Source organism: Rosa rugosa, chromosome 1, assembly GCF_958449725.1.
Source record: "Rosa rugosa chromosome 1, drRosRugo1.1, whole genome shotgun sequence".
Taxonomy (NCBI): domain Eukaryota; kingdom Viridiplantae; phylum Streptophyta; class Magnoliopsida; order Rosales; family Rosaceae; genus Rosa; species Rosa rugosa.
The window spans coordinates 4,273,555-4,299,863 of NC_084820.1; the positions used below are offsets into that span (position 1 = coordinate 4,273,555).

General features: G+C 38.3%; 4 protein-coding genes across 7 annotated transcripts; 3 read left to right on the top strand and 1 right to left on the bottom strand.

The window, feature by feature from the left end:
- Positions 1-1,668: 1,668 nt before the first annotated feature.
- LOC133711593 (strigolactone esterase D14) lies at positions 1,669-3,751 on the top strand. The gene is made up of 2 exons (XM_062137699.1): positions 1,669-2,213; positions 3,069-3,751. Exons 1-2 carry the CDS (start codon positions 1,831-1,833, stop codon positions 3,547-3,549), a joined length of 864 nt encoding a protein of 287 aa, XP_061993683.1. The 5' UTR covers positions 1,669-1,830; the 3' UTR covers positions 3,550-3,751.
- Positions 3,752-6,492: 2,741 nt separating this feature from the next.
- On the top strand, positions 6,493-9,887 carry LOC133711579 (3-hydroxyisobutyryl-CoA hydrolase-like protein 3, mitochondrial). 3 transcript variants are annotated; one of them, XM_062137693.1, is made up of 11 exons: positions 6,493-6,761; positions 6,842-6,943; positions 7,111-7,155; positions 7,389-7,441; positions 8,031-8,165; positions 8,271-8,367; positions 8,537-8,666; positions 8,832-9,010; positions 9,160-9,287; positions 9,393-9,494; positions 9,573-9,887. In XM_062137693.1, the coding sequence occupies exons 1-11, from the start codon at positions 6,542-6,544 to the stop codon at positions 9,672-9,674; spliced, it is 1,293 nt and encodes a 430-aa protein (XP_061993677.1). In that variant the 5' UTR covers positions 6,493-6,541; the 3' UTR covers positions 9,675-9,887. The 3 variants fall into 3 exon arrangements, with proteins under 3 accessions (XP_061993677.1, XP_061993674.1, XP_061993669.1); XM_062137690.1 differs by lacking the exon at positions 7,111-7,155; XM_062137685.1 differs by lacking the exon at positions 7,389-7,441 and having other exon boundaries at positions 6,494-6,761; positions 7,111-7,175.
- Positions 9,888-11,096: 1,209 nt separating this feature from the next.
- LOC133727006 (nudix hydrolase 20, chloroplastic-like) lies at positions 11,097-13,849 on the bottom strand. The gene is made up of 9 exons (XM_062154634.1): positions 13,581-13,849; positions 13,448-13,512; positions 13,207-13,366; positions 12,984-13,064; positions 12,601-12,726; positions 12,112-12,191; positions 11,873-11,988; positions 11,583-11,703; positions 11,097-11,283 (listed from the first exon to the last, which is right to left on the bottom strand). The coding sequence occupies exons 1-9, from the start codon at positions 13,830-13,832 to the stop codon at positions 11,214-11,216; spliced, it is 1,071 nt and encodes a 356-aa protein (XP_062010618.1). The 5' UTR covers positions 13,833-13,849; the 3' UTR covers positions 11,097-11,213.
- A 1,351-nt stretch (positions 13,850-15,200) lies between these two features.
- LOC133711601 (uncharacterized) lies at positions 15,201-19,866 on the top strand. 2 transcript variants are annotated; one of them, XR_009847077.1, is made up of 15 exons: positions 15,201-15,499; positions 15,672-15,749; positions 16,130-16,179; positions 16,288-16,341; positions 16,544-16,596; positions 16,685-16,757; positions 17,050-17,111; positions 17,247-17,315; positions 17,734-17,839; positions 18,189-18,259; positions 18,439-18,539; positions 19,031-19,145; positions 19,238-19,305; positions 19,380-19,425; positions 19,589-19,866. XR_009847077.1 is itself a non-coding variant. In XM_062137707.1 (15 exons), exons 1-15 carry the CDS (start codon positions 15,437-15,439, stop codon positions 19,667-19,669), a joined length of 1,071 nt encoding a protein of 356 aa, XP_061993691.1. In that variant the 5' UTR covers positions 15,204-15,436; the 3' UTR covers positions 19,670-19,866. The 2 variants fall into 2 exon arrangements, 1 of the variants encoding a protein (XP_061993691.1); XM_062137707.1 differs by having other exon boundaries at positions 15,204-15,499; positions 19,031-19,126.
- Positions 19,867-26,309: the final 6,443 nt, after the last annotated feature.

Genomic DNA, 26,309 nt, shown 5'->3' on the forward strand with positions numbered 1-26,309 from the left:
CATAACATGGATAATGATATGAGTCATCTAGTTGGTCTTATTTTCATATTCTAAATGGTTCAGACAAATACTGATCATCACCTAAAATGACAAGTCTCTTCTTTGGTTTTATTTGATAATTTTCCACTTTAAGACAGGATTGATGGTTCTGTGTCTAACTTGTGAGCCTTTGTTTGTTCATCAGTTTGATTTAATATATCTATATAGAGTACACACACACACACACACACACACAAACCAGCCTGTAGCAGGACATTCACATAAGAACAAACAACTCCATTATTAGGTTTCTATTTTGTCCCTCTCCTTTTGGCTTTTCTTTTCTTATAAATTCCTTTTTACCAAATAATTTGACCAAAAGATCTTGTGCAAATCTTTTATCAGTGGCCTTATATACTTTAATATAATCTTCCAAAAGACTTTTTTCTCTGCCTCTGGAAAGAATTAAGAAACTAACTTTTTAACTTTTAGAAAGTTGATCACCACAAACTTTTAGCTTTATGAGAATAAGTTGGCATACCTAGAAACATATGTATTTAATACAGAGAATTATGAAGCTGGTTTACATATTCTGATGATCCTAGCATTTTATAAGGATTAAAGAGATTCCAAGTACAAATACAGTGTATCATATTTATTTGTCAATTTTGGAATTTGACAAATGAACAATGTAATAATCACCAACAGTGTTCGGCAAGAACAATACTATATTATAAACATATATACACAAAGAAGAAGACTAATTGAAACTCAAGAAATGAGCGCATGTGATTGGTTGCAACCAAAGGACTAGTATGCAAAATACAACCAAACAGTCTGAATCTTTTGGTTTAAAATAGTTGTGATCCAGCATCTTCTGGTTTGAATAGTTGTGATCCTGAAAATAAATATCCATAAAGGAAGAAACACATGGTGGTGGGGTGTGGCAGCTTTGATTGCAGAAAAAGGTTGGCCTTGGACTCATATTGCAGAAATTGAAAGGGAGAAATATCTAATCTGATCTCTAGCTAAGCAACTAGCAATGTCAAGTCACAACACATACAATCAGCACAAGAAGACAAATGGGTCCTTTTGCCTTTTAATTTGGTCTGAACGCAACCATGAAACCATGCCCCAGAACTGGTTGATGGTTCCCTCTTCTTCTTCTTCTTCTTCTTCTTCTTCCTCTCTTATAATTATAATTAGCATCTCAAAAGACAATGAAGCCAGAATGATATCAGCATTTGCGTAATAATTATTTGATAATTAATCTTGTTTCTGGTGCTGGTAGGCTTATCCTCTATACCTTTCTAGCCAGCAACCACTAGTCAAGGGTACTAAATGACCACAGCGACCACCATAAATTCGACCATCTTGTTCTTGGTCTACTCAAACCTGCACCTTACTTGATAGAATTAACTACTTACTTTACTCTTCTGCTATAAGAGATTGACTAGCTCCTGTACGCGTATATATACTTGTACACACACACACACACATATTTACAGTATGTACCTACTTAACACAGTCAAGAAGTCAATCTAGCTAGTTTGGAGTTATTCCAAAAAAAAAAAACCATGGTGATCGATACTAGAGCCATAAAATGTGGGCATATAAAATCACTGACGACACTCAACTTTCTTCTTTTATTTTTAATTTATTTCATATTAATCCATTCCTGGTTATTGTAAGATAATGACTATAAATAGGAGTACAGGATTAGCACACAGCTAACCAACAATACCAGACACAGTTGTAGGCTTGTAGCTCCTTCCTGATCTTCATAAGTTCATAACTTAATTTTTCTCTCTTTGTTTCTCTAGCCATCTGTTTCATCCCAACTTAAGCACAATGGTGTTAGAAACCAAGAGCCTTTCATCAGCCATGAATGCTAAAATCGTGGGCACGGGGAGTGAGTCCATAGTCTTAGCACATGGCTATGGGGGAGACCAGTCTGTCTGGGACAAAATCCTTCCCTACTTGGCTCAACATTACAGTGTTCTTGTTTTCGACTGGACCTTTTCGGGTGCTGCTAAGGACCCCAACCTCTTTGATCCTGCCAAATATTCGAGCTACGATGATTTTGCTCATGACTTGATTGCTCTATTGGATGAACTTAACTTGAAATCCTCAGTCTATGTTGGCCACTCCATGTCTGGTATGGTTGGATGCATTGCTTCTATCAAGAGACCTGACCTCTTTAGCAGCCTCATACTTATTGGAGCTTCTCCTAGGTATACTATACTACTCTTCTCCCTAGATATACTTTCTTCCAAAATTTGCCTCTTGCTAGCCGAAAACTCAACTAGTTCATTTTGTTCTAGATATACTATCTTCCAGAACTTGCCTCTTGCAAATCGAAAACTCACCTAGTTCATCTTAAATAGATTTTTTAGTCTTTTATTTGGTTGTAGCTCTTTCTTTACTGTTCAAGCATATGCATGATGCATCAGCTGTAGAGCTATAGTACTGTTCAAGCTCATATATATTTGGCTTCTTATTGTATTGGAAGTTCATGTATGATTGTATGAACTATGAACCAACTATCAGAACAAGGGTGCTGAAAAGGAAAATTAGTTTTTGGGGCTAAATTCAAGTGGAATATCTGACAGACATATATATGCTGTGGGCTTTATATAAAGTATCATAAGAAACCATTTTTGATTGTGTAGTCTTCATTTTTGATATGAAATTCAGAAATTGTTAGAGAGAATAATGCAGTGGCTACAATCTAGCATTATTCTCTCTAACAGAAATCATAAAATCAGTCTTCATTTTTTATATGAAATCATAATATCATGAGATATTAAATACATGTGATTAGTCTCTGGGCCTAGGAAGCTTTTGAGGACACCGTGTGATTGACAAATCAAAAAAATAATATCATGAGATATTAAATACATGTGACTGTGACCACTTTAGTTATTATGGATTGGTCTATACAACCACTTAATCCAGAAGTGATCGACCAGGGCTTAGGTCCACTTTTTCTTTTAATACAATTCCTATATATATATATATATATATATATATATATATATATATATATATATATATATACTGAAATTCTCTGCTACATCCATATGTAGGTATATGAATACAGATGACTATGAAGGTGGGTTTGGGAGTTCAGACATTAAGCAAATCCTCTCAAGCATAGAATCCAACTTTCACAACTGGGCTGCTCACTTTGCTTCCCTTGTTGTGGACTCAAATGACCCTCTCTCTGTTGACAAGTTTACCAAGTGCCTGCAAAAAATGAGACCTGAATTTGCACTTGCTGTAGGAAAAATCGTCTTTTATAGCGACGAAAGAGACACTCTCGACAAGGTCTCAACTCCATGCACTATCATCCACACCAGCAGTGACATTGTCTCTCCAAAATCGGTCGCGTTTTACATGCAGAAGAAAATCAAGGAAAACCCCAAAGTGGAGATTATGAATACTAATGGCCATTTCCCACAGTTGACTGCACACATTGAGCTTCTTGATGTGCTAGGACTCATCTTGGGGGTTGAATTGGATCTTGATCTTGATCTTAAACCAAGATTGGGCAAATTATCATGCTGATTATGAATTAGATGAGTAATTTCTCGTACTCCTGTCCTCTTTGTTTTAGCTTTTCTTGTGGAAATGTAGCATAGCACTATAGCTAGCTAGAATAATATGAAGGCCAGACATATATATATATGCCTATTTCAGACGGCCTCGTCCTTTATGTTATCGTATGTTAATCATCATTTCATGAAATATAAATTGTGTTTGGTTTATATTTCTAATTTCAGAGTGGCTACATAAAGAGATTCACTGAACTAATGTAGTTGTGACTTGTGAGTATATCCGAGGATTATTTGGTTTCTCGTGAGCTAGCTAGCTTGAACACTAATGAACACTCAGCCCATTCTTCTCAATTAATGTATAAAAGTTGCATATAATCAACAGATATGCATGTCTTAAACATTTTGTGAAAGTGATCCAAAGTTACATGAAGTTGATAGACCCAACTGAACCAGGACAATATAAAACATTCAATTGAAAATCACAAGAAATTAAGTACTATCGATCAGCAGAGTCCTTCAAACGATGGTGTGATCCAAAATGGTATGTAGTCCGATTCACAATGATTCAGAGAGTGAAGTGGTGTGGTGCTTTTGTTCTCTAAATTGAAGATACCTATCTCCCATGTTGAGACACTGTAATAAGCATACTAGATAGAATTCGGCTGGCATCCACGAAAGTTCGAAGCCAAAACGGACATTGAATGACTCTCACCTACGAATAGAGCATCATCTCCAATGCTATTCAGCTCAAGCAGTTGTGCATCACGGGATCTATATATGGATTCGTCAGTTACCAACCGGTAAATTAACCTTGAAGGTTGTAGCAGACACTTCCTTATGTGCCGAAACTTTTTCAACAAGCAATAGGTTTCCTTTGGTTGATTCAACAAGATATGTACACCTTTTAAGACTAAATTGAGGTTGAGTATTCAATACTTCTGAACACTCTAAACCCCGATTAGCATTATTTCCCCAGGTATTGACTAGGTAGACATCGTTTCTATAAAATATAGCATGAACATATACTTGGGATAGCAACACGGCTTTAAACTGACGGTCGACCAATGATTTTGTCCCCCTGCAATGTAAGCATCATGACCATGACAGAAGATTGCTAAGACCACATAACTGTCCGGACGTAAAGTGGGATCGGCAGACAAGATAACCTTTGGGAGGGACTTCGTTTTGTAATATGTGAAGTCATATATGAGAGGAGGAAGATGGATGACCTTCAGTCGGCCGTTTCGGGCAGGGAACTTTCGAAGAGTTATGTTAGTCAGAGATATGTCTATTGTGGCCAACCAACCATGACCAAAGCCACAATACTTTTCATTAGCAGGCAGTACTGGTAACCGAATGTTCTTATACATTGTTCTTTCGGAAACGCGCGCTGTACAGTAGTCCTTGTTGGTAAATATATGGTCTAATTGCTATATTAAAAGGAAAAACAAGAAATCATTTATGCAGATTATATACAAAATAGAATGCATAGATCTAACAATGCAAAACGATAAAGTTAGAAAAACCTTAAACAATATGGCCGAGTCTAGAACTTGGTTCTATGTTCTTAAGACGAAATTGCCTCCTCATCGGTGCTTAAAGGTTTCAATGGCAAACGTCTCCCAGGATACAACGACCTTCTTCTTGTGGTAGTAGCACTTCAAACCTCAAGAACATCGAACTTAGATTGTGTATGAACTCTCTCTTGAAAAGACTCGATTGATTTTCAAGACATTAGGAAAGACTCATATGTAAAGGAGAGGAGGAAAAATGAATTCAAGAAGTTCTTTCAGAATATGGTGTAGCAAGTGTTTTATAGATGTAAAGTGACTTTTGAAGGAGAGATGACTTTTCACCAAAAGTTATCTTTTGTGATCAGCCATGATTTCTCATAACGTAGTCATTTACAAATATTCAACTTCACACCTTTTCACTAATTATTCATTCACAAATTATGGAAAATAAAATACTTAATATTAAATTTTCCAACAGTCCTTGGGATAGTCCAAGAGGAGGGATCATGAGCATGGGAAATCCTTGCTTACGCCAACGCTGAGTTATGTGATTATATAATCTTTTGCAACAGAACTCAGTGTTTACAGACGGTAGCGAAACGAACATGATCAATGGGTTCCAACAGCTTTTCCAAAACAAAAAACGCAACATCATCATCATCATCCAAGGGAATATATCTGCCATGAGTCTTGCATCGCAACATCATCTATCTAATCACCTTAAAGAGCATATGGAGCTAGAGGACTCTCTTACAAGTATATTACAGGCCCGGATATGATCAAGAGCTCTATGTTGTCCCTAATTTATAAGATTTTGTTTAAGGCACACTACTAGTCCTAGCCTAGTCAATAAATAACTAGTTCTTTCTTGTTCCTAGTCGAATTATGAATCCTAATGGTAGATTCTTCTTCTTTTATGTGATAGATTCTCAAAAACCATCTTCTAGTCATTAAATTGGTAAAGAGAATGGTATGTGCAATCAGTTGTGCTAAATAATCTCATGTTATATCCTAGTTTTTGCCAGCAAACTTACATTGCCATCTTGGTTGATCGATTTGATGAAACATACTACATACCTTGTGCAAAAGGAGAAAAATTCGGAGTTTTGGTTTTTTGTCATCACGAGTCGTGAATCATGATTATATTATACACGATGAAAACCTTAAACAACCACGGTAATCTTACCATTTCCTTATTTAACCAGGAGAACACTACTATTCATCGAAACCACACCGTCACGCTTAATTATTAAAAAGAAAAATGATTTTGAATATGGTTGATCCACGTCATGAGGCCCAATCACATAAATTCAAAATACCATTAACACCCTCCCACTATCCCCTCCTTCCTCTCTCTCTTCCCATAATTTAACCAAAAACCCAGGGGCAATCCGGTCAAGAATAACCACCAAACCTTTTTCTCAGTGAGCGACAAGTCTCTCACTCTCCGGCTCTCTCACTTTCTCAGATAAAAATCCAAATTAAAGCATGCGAAGCTTTTTCGGAGCGACCCAAATTCTGAGCAAGTCTTCATCTTTCTTCCTACCCACAAATCCCAACCTCTCCTTCTCCAAAACCCCCATCTTCCTCCGAACCTTCGCGATCATGGCCACCGCCGCCGACGAGCTCGTCAAGGGCGCCGTTCACCCAAACGGCGTCGCTGTGATCACCCTCGATCGCCCCAAAGCTCTCAACGCCATGAACATAGGTAAAGATTGTTGCTTTTGTTTAACTAATTGTAGAAATTTGTGTACAGTTTTTAACTGAAAACTTGGTTTCAATTCGCAGATATGGATTTGAAATTCAAGAGCTATCTGGATCAGTGGGAATCGGACCCGAGTGTGAAGTGTGTTTTGGTCGATAGCAGCTCAGCTCGTGCCTTTTGTGCTGGTAACAATGGAGATTTGAGTTTTAGGCTTTACTTGTTAATGGTGTAATTTTTTTTGGTGTTGATTTTAGGTAGCTGCAGAAGTTTTTGCTAGAAATGTTTATGTTTTTGGAGGTTATTTTGAGTGTTAGGCAAGATTTTGAGAGTTACGAAATCGCGGTAAATGCAGGAATGGATATTAAAGGGGTTGTTGCTGAAATTCAAAAGGACAAGAACACACCTCTTGTGCCCAAGGTTTTTACATTACTGCTTGCTTTGAACTAGAGAATTTGTTCCTTTGCGTGGGATAGAGTGTTGGTTTTAGTCGCACATGCTGTTTCGTTTTATATTGTTTATTGTTTTCTGTCATTCTATTTTTCTATTTATGCTGCATTTTTGTACAATGTCGGGTGACATTTCAGTGGACTTATTGTCTGGTTGATGACCTGGATCATAGTTTACCTGCAGGCGGTGATGTGAAGCAGATCACGGCCAAAAACCAACTATCCGATGTGATTGAGGTCTTGTTGTGTCCTTTAACTATAGAGTAGAAGACTTTATACATCGATACAGTTTGCTAAAATCCAGCTAATATAAGACGACCCCTTGTCTCCTTTGCTGCATGTGATTGTGATACTTTTTTGTGTGGATGGACTTCACAACTACCAACATCATTAACTCTTGCAAAACCATTTATGACTAAAACTTAATAACAGCCCCTTACAACAACACTTGAACTTTAGCTATATAGTTATTAATCTGGATGAAAAGTAATTTAGCTCTTACTAATATATTGCCACTGGTCTTGTTGTTTTGATCAAAAGCTTCAGTGTTTAGTAGGTTTAGGCTGTCTCCTTTTTATTTTTGTTACTGGTTACATTTAAAATGTTGAGTGTTTCTGAAAATCAAAATTGTACGAAATTCACTAGGATGAGTTCTTCTCGTATTTTTAATTGATCCGGTATTTCAGTCTCATCTAAATAGTATAGATTGCAGCCAAATTGTGCATTGCTTCTGTTTATGTGCTACTCAATTGAACTGCCATTTGTAGTGCTTTTAAGACTGAGGTCACCAAAATAATATTATCTCATGGGGCTGCTCATTATTCAGGTATTCACTGCTGAGTATTCTTTAATATGCAAAATATCTAACTACAAGAAGCCGTATGTAAGTTTCATGGATGGCATAACAATGGGCTTTGGAATTGGCCTATCAGGTCATGGTCGCTACCGGATCATTACAGAGGTATAATTGCCTTGTCATATTGATATTGTCAATCTTGTTATTACATTACAATGGCTTTCAGCTTTTGTTTATTCATATTCTCTTGCTTGTACGGGTACATTTCAGAGGACTCTTCTTGCTATGCCAGAAAATGGTATTGGATTGTTTCCAGACGTTGGCTTTTCACATATAGCGGCACAGAGTCCAGGAGGAGGATCAGTTGGTATGCTTTTTCTATCCAGAGAATGTCGTTTCTATCTCAGTTGAGCTGTTTTAACTCAAAGTGCAAAAAAGTTATTTAAACCATCTGATTAAGGTTTACAGAGTATGCCCTTTGCTACAATGATCAGTTCTTGGTTATGTAGTAGACTAACAGTTATATATGTTTGTAGGTGCTTATCTTGGAATCACTGGGAAAAGAATTTCGACGCCGTCGGATGCACTCTATGTAGGTCTTGGGACACATTTTGTGCCATCTCAAAACTTAGGTTCAGTAAAGGAGACCCTTTTGTCAACTAACTTGTACGTTATCTTATCCTCTTTTTTCTTTTGGAGAAAGTTTTCTTATCCTCTTTATACATTCTCCTTTTCCATACTTCTGATGTACATGTGGGGTTGAATTTAGTTGGCACCGTGACTCTGTCAAATATGCTTGTTTAGATAAAAGTAACTCCATTGTTGATACAGTTCCCAGGATCCTCATGAGGACATCAAAACGATTTTGGCGAAGTTCAGCAGTAAACCTGATTCCGAATCCCAACTGAAGCAGCTTTTACCTCAAATAGCCTCATCATTTGGTGCAAATAAGTCAGTTATTGGGACAATTGAAGAACTCAAAAAGCATCAATCGAGTTCAAATGCTACTGGTAAGTTTGTGAATGCCACTCACTTATCGGTAATGAAATGATCATTTATACTTCTGCTATTAGAGAGATTGAATTTACCTTAAAAGTATTGGATTTCACTCTGATATCCCTTGAATCTTGTTCTTGCTGATTTATTGTTTCTGTCGCAGTGGTGGAGTGGGCTAATGAAGCTCTTCAAGGTCTTGGAAAGGGTGCTCCTTTTTCACTTTTCTTGACACAGAAGTATTTCTCCAAAGTTGCATCTGCCCTTGGGAAGAATGACAATCAATTATCCACAGTGAGTCTGGAGTGTACACTTTTCATTCTTTCATCACATGGTCTTTGCTAGCTCACTTTTCGTTGAAGCAACATGAATAATGATTCTGTACTTGGCCAAATCCAGCTGACTGGTGTCATGAAAACTGAATATCGCATTGCTGTAAGATCATCCTTGCGTAATGACTTTGCTGAAGGTGTGCGGGCAGTGTTGGTGGACAAGGATCAGGTTCGTTAATCTAGATTCCCTTCTGTAATGGCCAAAGAACAGAAGTAGTTCATTGAATCTCTATTGTTGCCCATGCAGAATCCAAAGTGGAACCCGTCAAGGTTGGAGGAAGTTAATGAGAACGAAGTGGAAGCTCTGTTTGAACCATTGAGCCCAAATGTGGAGGAGTTGAGCGTGTGACTAGCATTTGAAAATGTATTATCTTGCTTCAGCAGTAAACATTTGACTGGTTGTGCATGCCATTGGAATATATTGAACAATGATGCAAATAAGTTACATTACACGATAAAAAGCATTTCACTTCGGTGCTTTTAATGCTATTGTGTAGTGCGTTCTTCATGTAATTTTTGAGATCACTGCCGATGAAATATGGTACTAATAGTGTTGTTGGCTTGTTGCCAACGAATATGGTTGGCACAAGTGTTATCTCTGTTAAAATTTTACCAACAGATTACTCATGTAAAAGTCTTATTTATTTTTAAACCTTACAAATTCATCGCTAAAATTCTCAATTACATTAACTGGTCGCGGGGACAAAGGATTCTTGATGCTTCCGTGGACTCTCTTCAATTGAAGAATTTCAATTACATTAACTAGTGTTCAGTTAAGAAGCTAACACTGCAGTAATTCATATTGTTTCAAAATCCTTTTTTTTTTTGGGTCTGAATGCTTTGAATAAAAGGCCCAAAAATAGGAAGAGATACAGAAGATAGCAACCATTACAACATAGCAGCAACTGGTACAACACACCAGGCAAAGACCTAATTTTATCCTTGTTTCAAACACCTAATTTTATCTTTTGTTTCATCATGTACATCGTTAACTGTTAGTGTATAATATACACATATTTAACAATGTATATGCACATTTTTAACTTTATCTTTTCTACATAATAAAGGCATCAGCAATTACGTGTCTTTGGGTGAGATGACCAAGTTGGATAGAAATGCACACTTAGATTAGCATTTTCATTTCATTCATTGTCGCCTTCTCAATCTTCGACTTTTTATTATGAACATCACTCCTTAAAATTCAATTTAATTTTCTTCAATAGCCCAATTAATTTGCTGAAAATTTTCTAATCAATCAATTATCGATGGTACATTACTAATCAATCAATTTTTCAATTCACCAACTTCTTTCCTATTTTACCTCGACATTTCACACATAGTTTGCTAACAAATAACACCTCCATCCCAATGATCAGTCACAAGAGAAGAATGATCAAGATATAAATTCACTCATTTTGTGCGCATAGTTCAATGTTATGTGTGATTATTTCGTGAATCGTAGGGACTGAAAAATAATTTTCAAGAACCATCCAAATTCGGGCGAACAAAGTATTTTAATTCATTTATTACAGTACATATTACACACACACACACCCTGAAATCGATAGCCTTCATCTCCTCCTCCTACCTCTACTTGGTTGAGTCATTTACTGCAAGTAAAGGACCAAGAAGGACACGAGTGAAGCTCCGGCAAAGGACCCAACTACGGTGTTGGTGGAGGAAGAATTCCAAGTACATTAACTGTGGTCTCCCTTTTCCAGTCTCGAGAAACACTAGTGTTCGGTTTTTGATACTTAACTAGTAAAATAAGAAAGCAGGAACAGCAACATTTTGAACATTAACTAGTGTTCTTCCAAGCAATGTATTACTTACACAGATTTTAAGATAGCTTCTAGTCTTCTACGATTAAAGTACGTAAAAAATAATATTAGGAACAACTACCGCTTCTCAAACTTTGTAATAGATCCAGGTATCCGAAGCATTCGGGACTAATGTACCTGCATTGATTATAGACATTAACAGATTGTTAGGGAGAATCAGATAGTAGTGCATCTGAGGTTATATATAAGAATTATGGTTGTACATGAAAATGAACTGAGATATAGATTGATCAAAGTGGGAACAATTGTAAGTGAGTAGAATATAGGCAGATCTTGAGGGTGACCACACATCATCAGGGGTTCAGGGCAGCAGCATTGATAGTTGTCAGGTAAGCAGAAGAGTGAGAGTGCAAAAAAAAAAAGTTTGTTTAACCGATTACTCGAATGTAAGCATGACGACAGAAAAAGAGAAATACCCATGTCGAAACAGGAAATCAATGATGACAAGTGAACAATTTGGCTTGAAAAATGGTGTCCTCCGGATGATGTTCGCAACATGCGTCACAGGGATCAACTTGAAACTCTCCACCTCTCCATCTGTCACATGTTAATAATCGAATTTGAAGTTACTCTCTTTCAAGGAAAAGTTGCAGATGTTTGAATGAATGGAAAGTGAAAATTCGTTGCTGACATGCAATACTTGACTGATGAGAAAACAATGAAGGTTTAAAGCATATTCTACAACTACAATAGACGAGGGTGTCACCTTGATTCTTAGGCATGAAGCTCTCAGGGAGTTTTAAATCATAGCAAAACAAGACATCCCTTTTGTAACTATACCCATCAATGTCCATATACGAAACAGCACCAACTGGTACAGCACTGTATAAGAGCATTTCCAAGAGAGAGAGATAAGCCGAATAACGTTCAGTTTTCTAGCCGAAACAAGGCATGTCCAATATCTAGAAATCATAACTGGCAATTCATCAGTTAATAAGAAATTACCCCTTGGAAATGGAGCTTGGTATTCCGGCTTCCTCTTCACATTCCTTCACAACATTGTCCCCACAAGCTACCCCATGAGGCTGCAGTTAACAACTTTGGGTTTATAATTACAACTATCTCAAAAAGTAATGAGGTCAACTAAATAATAGGCCGACTGCAGAAAGGAATGTATAAACATTGTTTTATTATTAGCTTTCTTCAAGATGATCATCAAGAAACCAGCACATTAATTTGGTATGCTAGTAAACCTCTAAATATCAGGCAAGTAAGAAGTACTCAGATCTTCCACTTGCTTCAGATTACAAACCCAAATGCTCATTATCATTCGATTAGCAGCAACTGCACTGTCTTATTGATAGGACAAACTTGATGACTAAAAGTCATTCTGGCTGCCAAAAGCAGACTACATTGAGGCTCTCTAACAGCCTAAATACTGAAAGAAAGTAAAGTAAATTGTGTTAAAAAGTGAATTGATAGTTTGTTACAAACCAGTCCACCAGCAACAAGATGATCAAGCATCCCTGGATAGGTCTGTTTCTGTTGACTTCTCTTCCCTATCCATAGAAATTCCTTCCCATCTTTCTCAACATAGCCACACATATGCACTCCATAAACCTATTCACAAATTAAGAAAAAACTGAGAACGCGAAAAAAAGTAATCAAAAAGTAGTTGCCTCCCAGGCCTCCTCATCAAATCTTTTCACAAAACCTCCATGACTATCCAATAACAACTCATTGGCACACTTCTAGGTAATATCCACATACTTTCATTAGCCAGGCCCTTTGATCATGATTCTTAATACAACCAAATGACTTGCAAGCAATGCTTCAAAAGTTAAATACAATGACTATCTAAAAGTGCAAGAACAAACCTTTATTCCAAAGTAAGGAGCGGCTGCACGTTCAAGAGAGAAATATATTGGAGCCCCAAAAGCCGACGTCACCGGGTAAAACTGACCATCAAAACACAGTGATTATATAGTTAGCCAAACTAACAAAACCTTCAAACATCTTCTACTTTTTCAACATACAATCCGAGAATATAAGCACACCACCACATATAACCGAATCGGATTCACTTAGCACAAGCAGTACCTCATTTCTTATACCTGGAATCAATTCTTCCTCTAAGCTCTTAACCACATCCCCAACAGCTCTAGTCCTATCCTCAGGTGAGCTCAGCGAAGAATGCAGAGTTACTTGGCCTGGTGTAAAAGTAAAAACGTCCTGGTAACTCCGTAAATTCTCGGCAAATCTGCAAAGCTTCAGCTAATTACTCACCAGTAATCTAATCTAAACCATGAAAGAGTCTGAAATTCGATGAATTCAAGCTCACCCGTTGTGAATGTACCCAACGATTTGGTCCTCAATTACGAAGGAACGGAACTCCGATTGCATTTCCTGCAAGCAGCTTAGGGTTTAGGGTTTAAGATTAGATTTACTGAGAGGACGATCGGTGTGAGACTTACGTGGCCGCGGTTGCAGAATTTGATCTTATCGGAGTAGCATTTGAGATCGGAAGGGTCGTCGTCGGGGAGGGATTCCGGTTGGGATATCCGGATGACGTCGTCCCAGGTGAAGAAGACATCGGAGTGGCGGCGAGTGAGGAGGTTGTGAAAAGGGAGGGTGGAGCGTGAGGGAAACGACGGCGTTTGGGGGTTGGGGAAGGCGCGAAAAGGTTTGGCGGTGATAGGGAAGGTGAAGGAGTGGACGAAGGCCATCACAGCGGGTACCCACTTTTTACACCTGTACCAACGAACTTAACTAATCAAATTTATCTCTAAAAAATAAAAATAAATCAAATTTCATTTAACAAATTTTTATTTTACCGAATCAGGTTGAGATTTTTGAAATTTGAGTGAAAAATCATAGTTTCGGACGATTTTTTTTTTTTTTTTAGAGAAAATTTAAGAATTAATTGACACGAAGTTAGAAAATCATACAACATGTTATCCTCACTTACGTGAATACCATTAGCTTCATTTGTATGGATTTGAGTATGAAAATCATTAGCCTTATTTAACATGAGCATCTCTAACCTTGCTAGACATAGACATCATTAACCTCATTTTCATGAGTGTTTAAATGCATTATTTATGGAAAAGATACAACACAGAGTAAGATTACATATTTACATTAGACTTCATTTGGTTTGGGAAATAAAAATTAATTCCTTTGCCTTTTTTTTTATAGGATTAAAATTACTGTTATCTAACTATTTTGATGTTTGATAATATTGAGAAAATTGTATGAAAATGTTTTTTTTTAAATAGTAATTTAAATAAAAAAATTAAGGTCTGATTGGCAGAGTCTAGCCGGCCATAGTGGCTGAAAATAAATAAATTTGTTTCTCTAAAGCTTATAAATATGCAAAGCAATCAAGACCTAAAGAATTTAAGGACCCTCATTGGATGCGGATCAAATTTGATCCTCTACCGTTTGATGTAGCGTTATTGAGCCGAATATCTTTTCACTCTTTTTGGCCGAGGGGTGAATATTTTGAGGCCTTGTCTGCAATGAACCAACTACATTGTAGACCAACAGATGCCGTGAAGACTTCCGTTAGTTTGACCGCGTCAACTCACATAGGATAGGACAGGGAAGATGAAACTGTAAAGTAAGAAGTAGATGTAGGTGTAGATCAGTGGATACAAAATCCTAATCACGGGGTCACTTAAGCAAAGAATGCCAGAAAAGCCAGCATGCAGAGGGAATTAGATCGGAAGAAGGAGAACAAGTATTTGGATATTGATTGTGGGGCAAAACGGAGACCGGTTCAACACCGTAATGGGCTGGTTGATGCGGCGGAGCTCCAGGATCATCTAAGTCCTCGCTTCTCCGTGGCTTCGATGAATAAGCTGCCAAACCAGATAAATGTCCCTGTAACCCTCACATCCCAGATGCCAATATACCAGAAACCCCTTATCCTTTTACCATGACAGCACGGAATTTACAGTTAACAGAAGGTTAACAGTCAACAAAATTTCGCCAGTTTCTGTGGAGGAGAAGAGGCCACGTCAGTGGGCCCCCTTTGGTCTACATTTGTGTTGGTTCATTGCAGCCCACTCCATATTTTGATATAGAAAATCTTTAATTCGGCTTGGAGGGAATGAAAGGCGCGTCAATTTTACACTATTAACGGGAGCTTTATTCCCCCGTCGAATTCCCGAGGGAGGCATCTCTCTCTCTCTCTCTCTCTATTCACTGCTCAAAATTTGAATTGACAACCAAACTCCCACCTCCTCCTATATAAAACCTCTCTCTCTCTCTCTCACCGTCACAGTCCAATTTCGCCGTCTTTCCCGCCAAATTTCTTCCCGAATCCATGCCGCCGACCACCATCGTCCCCACTCTCACGGCCGTCACCATATCATACACGGAGCTCCAAGTAATTCTCTCTCTCTCTCTCTCTACCAGTTACTGTTTGCTCGGTCGCCGAGAAAACTGAGCACAAGAGTTTTATTGATTGCGGATTTGGTTACTGAGAAAACAAAAAAATTGAAAAAGCTGGGGTTAAATTCAGCGAAATCAGGTTGCTGAATTTGATTTTGTGATTACAGGACAAGAAGACGGACTTGTCGAGGACGATTGAAGAAGGATTTGGGCCAAATGGGTTAGGGATTCTATCCGTCACTGATGTAAGTTGATCGGTTGCGTGACGCATATCACCAACTGTTTGTTTGTTTTTATTATCATATTATTTTCCATGATAGGTTGGATGGTTGGTAATTCTCCATTTTCATCAGTCATCACATATCACTATGCTGATTGAATTGTGTTTTCACAATAGAATTGCCAAGTTTGCGATGGGCAGGGTTTTAAAAGAACAAAAGATCACCATAAATTATAGGAATCTACTTTGTCCATCTTGTAGATTTCACATGTAGTTGGTGTGATCTGGACATGGTTGTAGCTCCGGAGCCAACGATTACTTAGTAGCTGTTAAACTATGTTGTATTGATCAGTTTTTCCTCATTACTATCCTTGTAATTGCATCCTTTTTGTGTGAATTGTGTAGGTTCCGGGATTTTCATCATTGCGCCGAAATCTTCTACATCTGTCACCTAGGTGTAATCTCCCGACTGAAATTTTATATTAACTGCCATTCTCTCTATGGAATAGGAGGTCATTTGAGAGTAGCATTTCTTATAAGGACTTTGTCTTGTCTTTCATCAGGTTGGCCAATCTTCCTGAAGAGGTGAAGAAGGAACTCGAAGATCCTCATAGTAGGTAATGCATATTAGAGCCATAATTTGATTGCATATTAGAGCCATAATTTGATCGCATATGAGTGCCATAATTGTGCTTTCATTCCTACCTTCTTTACATAGACCTCCTGCAAGCAAAATGAAGTTTCATCTGATCATCTCAACTCTTTGTTTTTTGTCAGAGATATATGACTTGAGTACTCTTTATCTCCATTCATTTGCAGGTATAATTTTGGATGGAGTCATGGAAAGGAGAAGTTGGAATCTGGAAAGCCAGGTAAACTTTTTCTGTTTATATTTTGGAAACTCTTGAAACAATTACTTGATCAAGTTACTGATATGTGATTTCTGTTTTGATTTTGCAGATATGTTAAAAGGATCTTTCTACGCAAATCCTATATTAGATAGACCAACAACAGATGAGGTTCTAATTCAAAGGTAAATGCTCTAGGAACATTGGTCATAAAATGAGTGCTCGTGGAATTTGTCTGAGGTATCTTAGTATATGACTCAGACCACTGATGTTTGAGCAAAATAGATGGTTAAATTAGGACTCTTAAAGTCAGTAAATGGCCAACTTCATAAATCTCGGACAAGATTGTTATATTGGCCATTAGTTTTTATGCTGCAATATCTTAAGCAGTGTCAAACCTAGATGTAAACTTTCAGATTCAGCAGATAGAACATGATACCTTAATCCTGCTCAGTTTTTCATTCATAATTTTTGTAGGTACCCATCGTATTGTGGATCAAATATATGGCCTAAGCGTGAGTTGCCAGAACTTGAAGTGGGTATGTAGTTTCCTGTTGCCCATTGGTAGAACATTATTGGCTCACCTTATGGGTCTTATACTGATTTAAAATAATTTGGCTTTCTTGATTTATGTACTGAATAAAGTCTTATTAATATCAAGTACTGGTTTGTAGCCTTCAAAGCTCTGGGAAAGCTGATCCTTGAAGTTGGGCTTATGGTGGCATTTCACTGTGATAGATATGGTAAAGTCAAATGTGTTATAGTTTTTACTACAGTGGATCAGAACTATAATGATTTTTAGGTCCTATTCTATAAACTTTGGCCAGAACTTTTCTGCATAGGCCCAGACAAGAAAGCAACATTTGATGAGCACTTGTGTGAGGTTAATAAGATATTGAGATGACTGAATCTATGATCTTGGGAAAGGATTCTTACTGAATTTGGATAAAGATTTCTGAATGTTTTACATCAGGAACCCTAAATTTTCTGCCTCCCATGTTGAGTTTATGACTCGGAACTAAATGATACTGACCTTGTCTACACCGTACTCCAAATTGTTAGATTGTTTCTCCAGCTTCTTTAGCTTCAAATCTTTTGCGTGTTATATAGCTGTTTGATCAATGGTAACCATTTCAATAATTCTCATGAGTGGTTGAACAGTATCAAAAGCAATTGAAATGCGTGAGGATGAAGGCCTTGAACAAGTACTTTTTCATTCTCGGTGTCATAAAGGGCGTCTGCTTTATTACTTTCCCACAAAAGAGAGGTGAGTACATTTGTATATTTACATTCCATGGCTGATTACTTCAGTACTTGTAAAGCTCAAGTTCTTCTCCAGTCATCATAGTATTTCTGGCTTGTCTTAAGTTTAATCAACCGTTCTTTTTATTGGGAAATAAAAATAAGGAAACTGGCCATGCTTCTAGGAAGTAGAAAATCATATGATGATGTGAGTATATGGAGGAGATGGAATACTAGTTTTGTATGGGAAAGAATCAAGATAAACTCTATTTAAAGTAAAAAAGTTTTGCTTTAGATAGATACCATGGTTTTGATGGGCATAGCTCTGCTATGTTTCGATTGTTATGTATGAACAAGTAAATTATGACTTGCAGCACTCCTACTGAAGATAGCGAAAACATGTCTTCTTGGTGTGGATGGCATACAGACCATGGTTCACTGACAGGTGATAATTGTATCTCTTATCATCTTATATTAATGTATTCATGTCTTGCTTGTAAATGTTATTTATGCAAGGCAATATCTCACAACCCTTCATACAAAATCAGTAGTTTCTGCAGAACATCTTGATTGTTAGTTGGCCTCTTTCGGTATGTCTAATTTCTGCTTCACTTTAACATGTAGGTCTGACCTGTGCCATGTTCATGAGAGATGCTGTTGAGATACCTTGCCCTGATAGTGCTGCTGGCCTTTATATTAGGACAAGAACTGATCAGATTGTCAGAGTACGTTTTTTCAAGTTCTCAACCACTACTTGTGCGAGACAAAGCTCACAATAATGATTTTCCTTCCTTATTTCCCCTGTCATTGGACTTCTTGCATTCCTATCTTTATTGTGTACATGCAGGCAATCAGGCATATTGTGAAAATCATAAGTTATTTTTCTTCTCCACACTAGTATATTCAAAAAACAGTTGATCTTGCCAAATAGTAGAAACTAAGGCGTAATCCACCTCCTTCGATATGTCTGCTAGATTCTTGGAAAGAAAAACACAGTAACTTACACTGTGAATTCCAATAAAATTACTTGATCTGGCCTAAAAGGTTGCCTTGCTCAACTTGAAATCTTAAAGTTATACCATTCCTTCTGTTGAGCAGTCTCCTAGTGATGAATGCAATGTAAAGAGTAATTAAGTTCTCTACAGAATCCTCACATGTCGAAGTTGTATTACTATCATCAATGGTATGGGCTTTAACTTGGTTTCTTATGTATTAGGTTGTCTTTGGAGAAGATGAAATAGCATACCAAATTGGTGAAACCACAGAAGTTATGTCCAGAGGCTATCTTTGTGCAACACCTCATTGTGTCCGGGTACCTTTTCCGATCCTACGTTGGTGTCTTCTATTCCTCTCTTCTCTCATCCTCTCATTTGCATGTATATGCACCAGTTGCGTTTGTTTTGATCAAGTGGTTGTTTGTTAGGCACCCAAGGGAGAGGAAGCTTCTGGCCTTGACCGTTCAACATTTGCTTTCTTTATGCAACCAGACTGGTATGTACACTGACTGTCACACATCAGATAACTAAAGCATTGTGGTTGATAGCTAAGTATGAATTCTTTTGTAGGGATGAAAAGCTTAATTTTCCTGAAGAAGTTCATATCCATAAAGAGGTAATTTATTTAGTTTCTTATAAAATAAAAATCAGTCTTTTCCTTTCCAAGCCTAAAAATTTTAATCTTGTGACAAAAATTATTTATCATTGAGCATAGTTCATCAATTTAGAATTTTCCTCTGTTCATTTCTTTAGTTCTCATTTTCAATCTTCTCTTTCAGTTGATCCCACCAAATGGTGCTCTCACCTTTGGAGAGTACACAGAGAAGCTCCTCGACAAATACTACCACCTCAAAACCTAATCTCTATGCAAATTATACCGCCGAAGAACGCTTACCACAATACTTAATAAACCAAGGATTCATCATGACCATGTACAGTTGCATTATTAGTTTCTGTTGGGATTGCTAGTTCTCCTATCATTATCTTGCTCACTGAAAACTATCAGGCTACGTGTTTATTATAATGTCTATAATTCAGTACAGTCCAGCTTTAGTTGTATGCTATTGTTATTTAGTCCATGAACCTAAAAAATATTATAACCAAGTCGGGCAGATAAACTTGCTCTGTTTACGTCGCAATCCGATATATCTAATGCCGCGCTGGCCGACCTGAATGTCACTGTCTTAAAACATATACCATTAGAGCCTCTTTCCCTCTGATCTATCTAGCCGCAGGCGCCAACCTATTTCTGCCTCTAGAAGCCTTAAAAGGCCAAAAAGAAAACGTGGTGTTAAACAAGGACAAAATATGCCACGATGGATAGTCGTATTGTGTGAGTTTTAGGGGCTGAACATGGCCAATTGGGGACCCTTTTGGCCCCAACTGTGTATGTTGTGTATTCCCACACGGCTTCTATTCGCTTTCTGCTAGTCTTCTTCTCCCACCATCCTTTTGACCAGAATATTGTTCTGTTGCACAATGGCCTATATGCCCTTTACAGTTGCATAGTGACCCTGAAGTAGGTACAAGATGCGTGAGGGATAGGAATGTAAAGTTGGGGAAAGGAGATATGGATGGTGTGACATCAATGTCCAAGAGGGACGAGCCTATAAATGTGTGTGCACAAAACCAGAACCTCTTGAAGTTGTGTTTCTTCAGCACCAAACTATCAAATCCATTTTGTTTTTGTTTCCCACCAATCTTTGCCGGCTGCAACTATGTCGTCAGTTTCTTACTTAGCTCAAGCACGGTCACACCAGAGCCGCCGTAAAAGCCACCAGAAAATCGGGTTCCGAAAAAGATGTGTGATGATGGCAAAGCACCAGAAAACAAGGTTCTACATCCTCGGACGCTGCGTTTCGATGCTCCTCTGCTGGCACGATCACTCCATATCGGATTAGAAATTGCGAAAAGTGCAAGTTCAGGAATCAGATCATGTGATAGAGATTAGAGAGGGTTGGTGATAGAGGTCAGTTCTGCGTCAAGCCAAGGTTTGCAGGCCAAGAAATGGCGCGTAGGCATATGGGGCTTGTTTTGCTTCCAGTTAGGACTTGGGAGAGAATGAAATACCAAAACTAAGCTAAAGTATGAGTCTAATTTGTAATAGTGACTTTAGTTTTGCCTCTTTTGCTTCATGTGGCCTCTATATCCCTTTTGTTTCAAGGGAATTGCTCTGCAATGAAACATGTACATATTCAGAAAGTCAAAGGATAGAGCTTCATACACAGTGATCCTCAATAACTATTTGATTTGTGTTGGTTGAACCCATATCTGGGTCCTCTGCTTTATTCTATTTCAGCTACAAATCAAAGTATTTGGTCCGAAATGCAGAGTCTACTTTGGTAGCATCAAGTCAATATCAGATAGATTGGTTGAGCAGCTGTATACCAAACACTGAAAAGGCAAACATATATATCAAGTAAAGAATGGAATTAGATCTTCTCATTATTTACTAACAACTGCAAGAGTTTGCACAAGAAGAACAAAATGCAATCTACTATCTTCTAAGGAATTTCATGGTCGAATTAATAAAAGTGGAAACAAATCAACCCCAAAATATGGGTAAGTAAAACTATAATCATGCTTGTAACATATGGAAAAAATACTTATGTCGATGAAAGTATGTAGGGCCGGTTTTAGGCTTAGACGGATTAAGTTTGGACGACTGGACCTATGACTCCCACCCAAATGAGTCCCAAGGTACGTGATACATATTGGCAACGGTATAATTCAATTCGTGGGTAAAATCTTCCCATAAAAGCCAGAAGTGTGCTTTAATTAAGACATCACATAGGGCCTTCTCATGTGTTGTTAGCGAGGGATGAGTACCGTTCAGTCTCATATTTTAGGGTTGGCTTGTAGCTCAAGACGAAAATCTGCTCCCTTAAAGTTTAATCACTTGTATCCTTCAAAATCTCCGTGAAAGATAGACATGTTTTTTTAATCGAATAAGTCTTTCATTATGTAGTTTAGCAAACAATACAATAATGACCTGTAATTGAGATGCTGTCAGAAAGAGTTATTACTTAGACGGGCTAAATACAAATTACTACCATGTGGTTTAGGTCCAAAATCAATTCAGTTCCTGAACTTCTAATTTCATCAAAAACACCCCTGCACTTTCAATTTTGATCTAATAGGTCCAATTTGTTAGTTTTCCGACAATTGAGTTATTTAACTTGTTAACGTGGCTCATATATGGCCTATGTTTTATGATGTGGTGTCGAGGTGGTCTGCATAGTCAATTTAGGAGTGAGTCCTACTATTAAAAATAAATAGTTTTTCAACAAATAATCCAACTATAATTTGAACCCATAACAGAATATTAACGAATTGGACCTATTAGATCAAAATTGAAAGTGCAGGGGTGTTTTTGATGAAATTAGAAGTCCAGGGACTGAATTGATTTTGGACCTAAACCACAGGGTACTAACTCGTATTTTGCCCTACTTAGAATGCACATAATACAAGCACATACTTTTTTTTTTTTTTTGAATAAAGGGCTGGTGCGGCTGCCCTCAAGCCTTGATTAATGAAACTGTCGAATACAAATGGGGGACATTGAGCCTAAACCCCTGATTACAATAGGCACTTAGAGTACATCCTGAAATAATATCATGAGACTCTACTAAACACTTGTATTCAAACATGCACATACTAGCAAAGAACGCGCTCCAGACGACTCTATTTGCTTCGCAGCAGTGACACAACAGAAAGATAACTCGATCTGCAACTCGAATACAGCATAACATAATTTCCATAATCACAGCTTTCCCACCATGTTGCCACTGGAAAATATATCCAGTGACACTTAGTCTCACCCTGCCACTAGGAGGTAGCGACCATTTGACGAAGCAAGGAACTCGCTGCCTACCCAGAGCAGACAAGGCACTTTGAGTGCACGCACAGGCAAAAGGCCCGACTAGCCCTACACAACTAATGCAGGGACTTATTACTCGCAAAAAGAGCAACAGAAAGGGCTAAATACAAATTACTACCCTGTGGTTTAGGTCCAAAATCAATTCAGTTCCTGAACTTCCAATTTCATCAAAAACACCCCTGCACTTTCAATTTTGATCTAATAGGTCCAATTTGTTAGTTTTCCGACAATTGAGTTATTTAACTTGTTAATGTGGCTCATATATGACCTATATTTTATGATGTGGTGTCGAGGTGGTCTGCATAGTCAATTTAGGAGTGAGTCCTACTATTAAAAATAAATAGTTTTTCAACAAATAATCCAACTATAACTTGAACCCATAACAGAATATTAACAAATTGGACCTATTAGATCAAAATTGAAAGTGCAGGGGTGTTTTTGATGAAATTAGAAGTCCAGGGACTGAATTGATTTTGGATCTAAACCACAGGGTACTAACTAGTATTTAACCCATTAAACAACATAAGTAAGTAGAAACTTTAAACAAAAAAACAGCATAAGCCAGGCCCAAAAAAAGAGCCCAACTCCAACCACAAACCCAAGCAGCAAGAAGATCATAGCCACGAAGCCAGGCCCAGCCCAACTCTGGTGCAGCCTCAACCAACAGCCCAAAGTCCCTGTTGCACCACCGCTGTCGACCGGTCGCCACCGTCGGTGCTCCAGCAACCTGTACGCCCCAAGACAGTTGCTCCACTACCCGTTCTCCAGCTGGCCGCCACCGTCTGCGCTTCCCGGTCCAACCTCCTCCAATCCAGGCATCCACCCTCTCGGGATCGAATCTGGAAATACCCACAGATCCAATCCTGAAAAGCTCCCCCAGAAGACCTCCGATTCCGCCCATGTTGGACTCCCCCACCAGACCCAAACCATCGACCACGAGAAGGCCTCGCAACCGCCCAATCCAGAACCAAAGTCGGCAATCAGAACCGAGCCTCCACTCTACAGGGACTACGATCTCCTCCACCACCTCCATCCACTCGCGGCGGTCCAGACGAACCCCCAACCACTTCCTCAACCAACTCAGGCAAACAACGAAGCCCGTCCGACGACAACGCCCCGAGGACGCGCCGCCGGACGGAAAGGAGAAGACTTTTTTGAAAACCTAGAGCGCGTGCAGCGCGTTCCTCCTTTACTCGGCTCGAAAATTCTATGGAATTTACACACTATGATACAAGCACATACTTAGTACACCCACCTTTTGATACGAAGCATAGGAGAAGAAAAACTAGAGAACTCCGAATGAGAATATTTGTTAGAACTCCGAACGGAAATAAATTGTTTTTTTTTTTTTTTTTGGAACTGAAATATTTCATTAAAACGGCAAAGCCAGGCGCAGAACAAAGGAAAGATTACAATCTAAGTCAGTATAGAAAGCAATCCAAAAAAGGCAAAACCTAAGCGCCCTAGTAGATAATTCCCCTCGCCATCTCCAAGCGCCTTCTCACCAGACTCATCACCCTTGTCCTCTCCCACTTCTGGTGAGGCAATTGCAAACGATGTGGGTATTGTTGCAACCGCAGCAACGAAGAAAGATGGGATAAGTGAGGGCAGGGGTACTTTTGCGGCCTTCTTCACTCAGAATGTCATTCTCTCCCAATAAGTGTGTCACGCCCCGAATTTTGAATAGTAAATTCAAATCCGAAACATGAATAATTACAATTACAAAATCCAAATCTCGAAACTTCGAGTTCATTATTACAATTCACTCTCACAAGCAATATTGTAAAGCTCAAATGAGCATAACACACCTCACAACTTACAATTGCTGTAAAACTCTAACAATTGCTCTAACCGCACGATCACCGTCCTGGTTCTCCTGTCCTGTAGGAATACCCGCTACACAATTTGAATAGTGTACCGGGAGTTGCAACAACACAAAACCCGGTAAGCTTTTTACAGCCAGTATGAGTAAACAAGAAAGAATTGTTGATTTATTTCCTTACAATTATTATAACTCAACACGATCACCATAAAAGGAAGGATACTCTTGAGGCTCTCTTTTAAGAACTCATTCTTAAAAGACTCAAGTATCCTCAACACTTCTCACATAAGACCCCTCACAGTCTCAAGTAACCTCAACATTACCCTCACATCACTACTCAACAATTGGCAGACAGACTCATTATATATATATAGACCCTTATGAGTTACTCTCAATTTCCCTCATAAGGTTACCACATATATATAGACACTTATGAGTTACTCTCAATTTCACTCATAAGGTCACTCCACATTTGGCAGACAGACTAGAGCTCTAACTGAACGTAACCACTCGTCCGGCCACAGACGTGATTACGATTTAATACTATTAATAACCACCAGCCCGGTACGAGAGCGTGATTCACTAATAGATGCCATGGTCACCTCGTGACCTAGTGATCTCCACAGATCACAACAATTTATTGTTCCTCAACAATAAAACTCAACACCTCTCACAATATATTGTTTCTCAACAATAAACTCAATACCTCTCACAATATATTGTTTCTCAACAATAAACTCAATACCTCTCACAATATGTTGTTTCTCAACAATAACTCAACACAACTCCAACAATACATATTATTTCACGTAATAATATATATACAGACATTCACACAGGAATGTCTAGTAACACCAACAATAGTTCATATGATTGCAACAAAATAAAGCAATTAATTGTATTGGGTTCGTAATATGAACCACTTGAGGTTTACTCACCTCGATAATCCCGCTGCGTCTTCAATTCAGCTCAAAATACGATCCACAATCGTCCACCAACTCAAACCGTCAATCACCTAGTCAGATACGATCTTAACTTAGCAATCATTCATAAACCACACATATACGGAAATCCAACGGTCGGATTCTAATTTAATGATGATCCAACGGTCAGATCGAATTTATACGATGATCCAACGGTCGGATCCTAATTATACGATGATCCAACGGTCGGATCAAAATTATACGATGATCCAACGGTCGGATCAAAATTATACGATGATCCAACGGTCGGATCCTCACGGATCGCCCTTAGGATCATCCTCCAAAATTATCACAAAGATCCAATGGTCAGATCTTCTTGAATCACTCTAACAAACATCTCCATAAAATTATACGAAAATCTGACGGTCGGATTCTCACGAATCGCCTTCCGAATCATTGTTTTACATTTATACGAAGATCCAACGGTCGGATCTTCGCCCATGACCACACAAAGCCACTGGGACAGTCATAAGATCATCATATCCAAATTTGAAGTAAAACCGATGGTCAGATCCTCACAGATCGTAAACCGAAGATAAAACGTAAAAACGTTAAATAGTAACGTCAAAACATAAATTCACTATTTATCAACGTTTTCTAAAATGACCTTGTAATATATCAAAACGCTCGTAAGGATGCGTAGATCATCACCTAGATAATAAAAACTCAAAATATGGTCGAATACGCCGCCACAAGCGGCGGTCAGTGGGCGGTCAACGGCGGTCAACGCGGCGGTCAACCACCTCCTCTGGCCACCAAATTTCATCCACAGCATCATCTCAACATTTCCAATCACTTTCTCAACTGTGACAAAG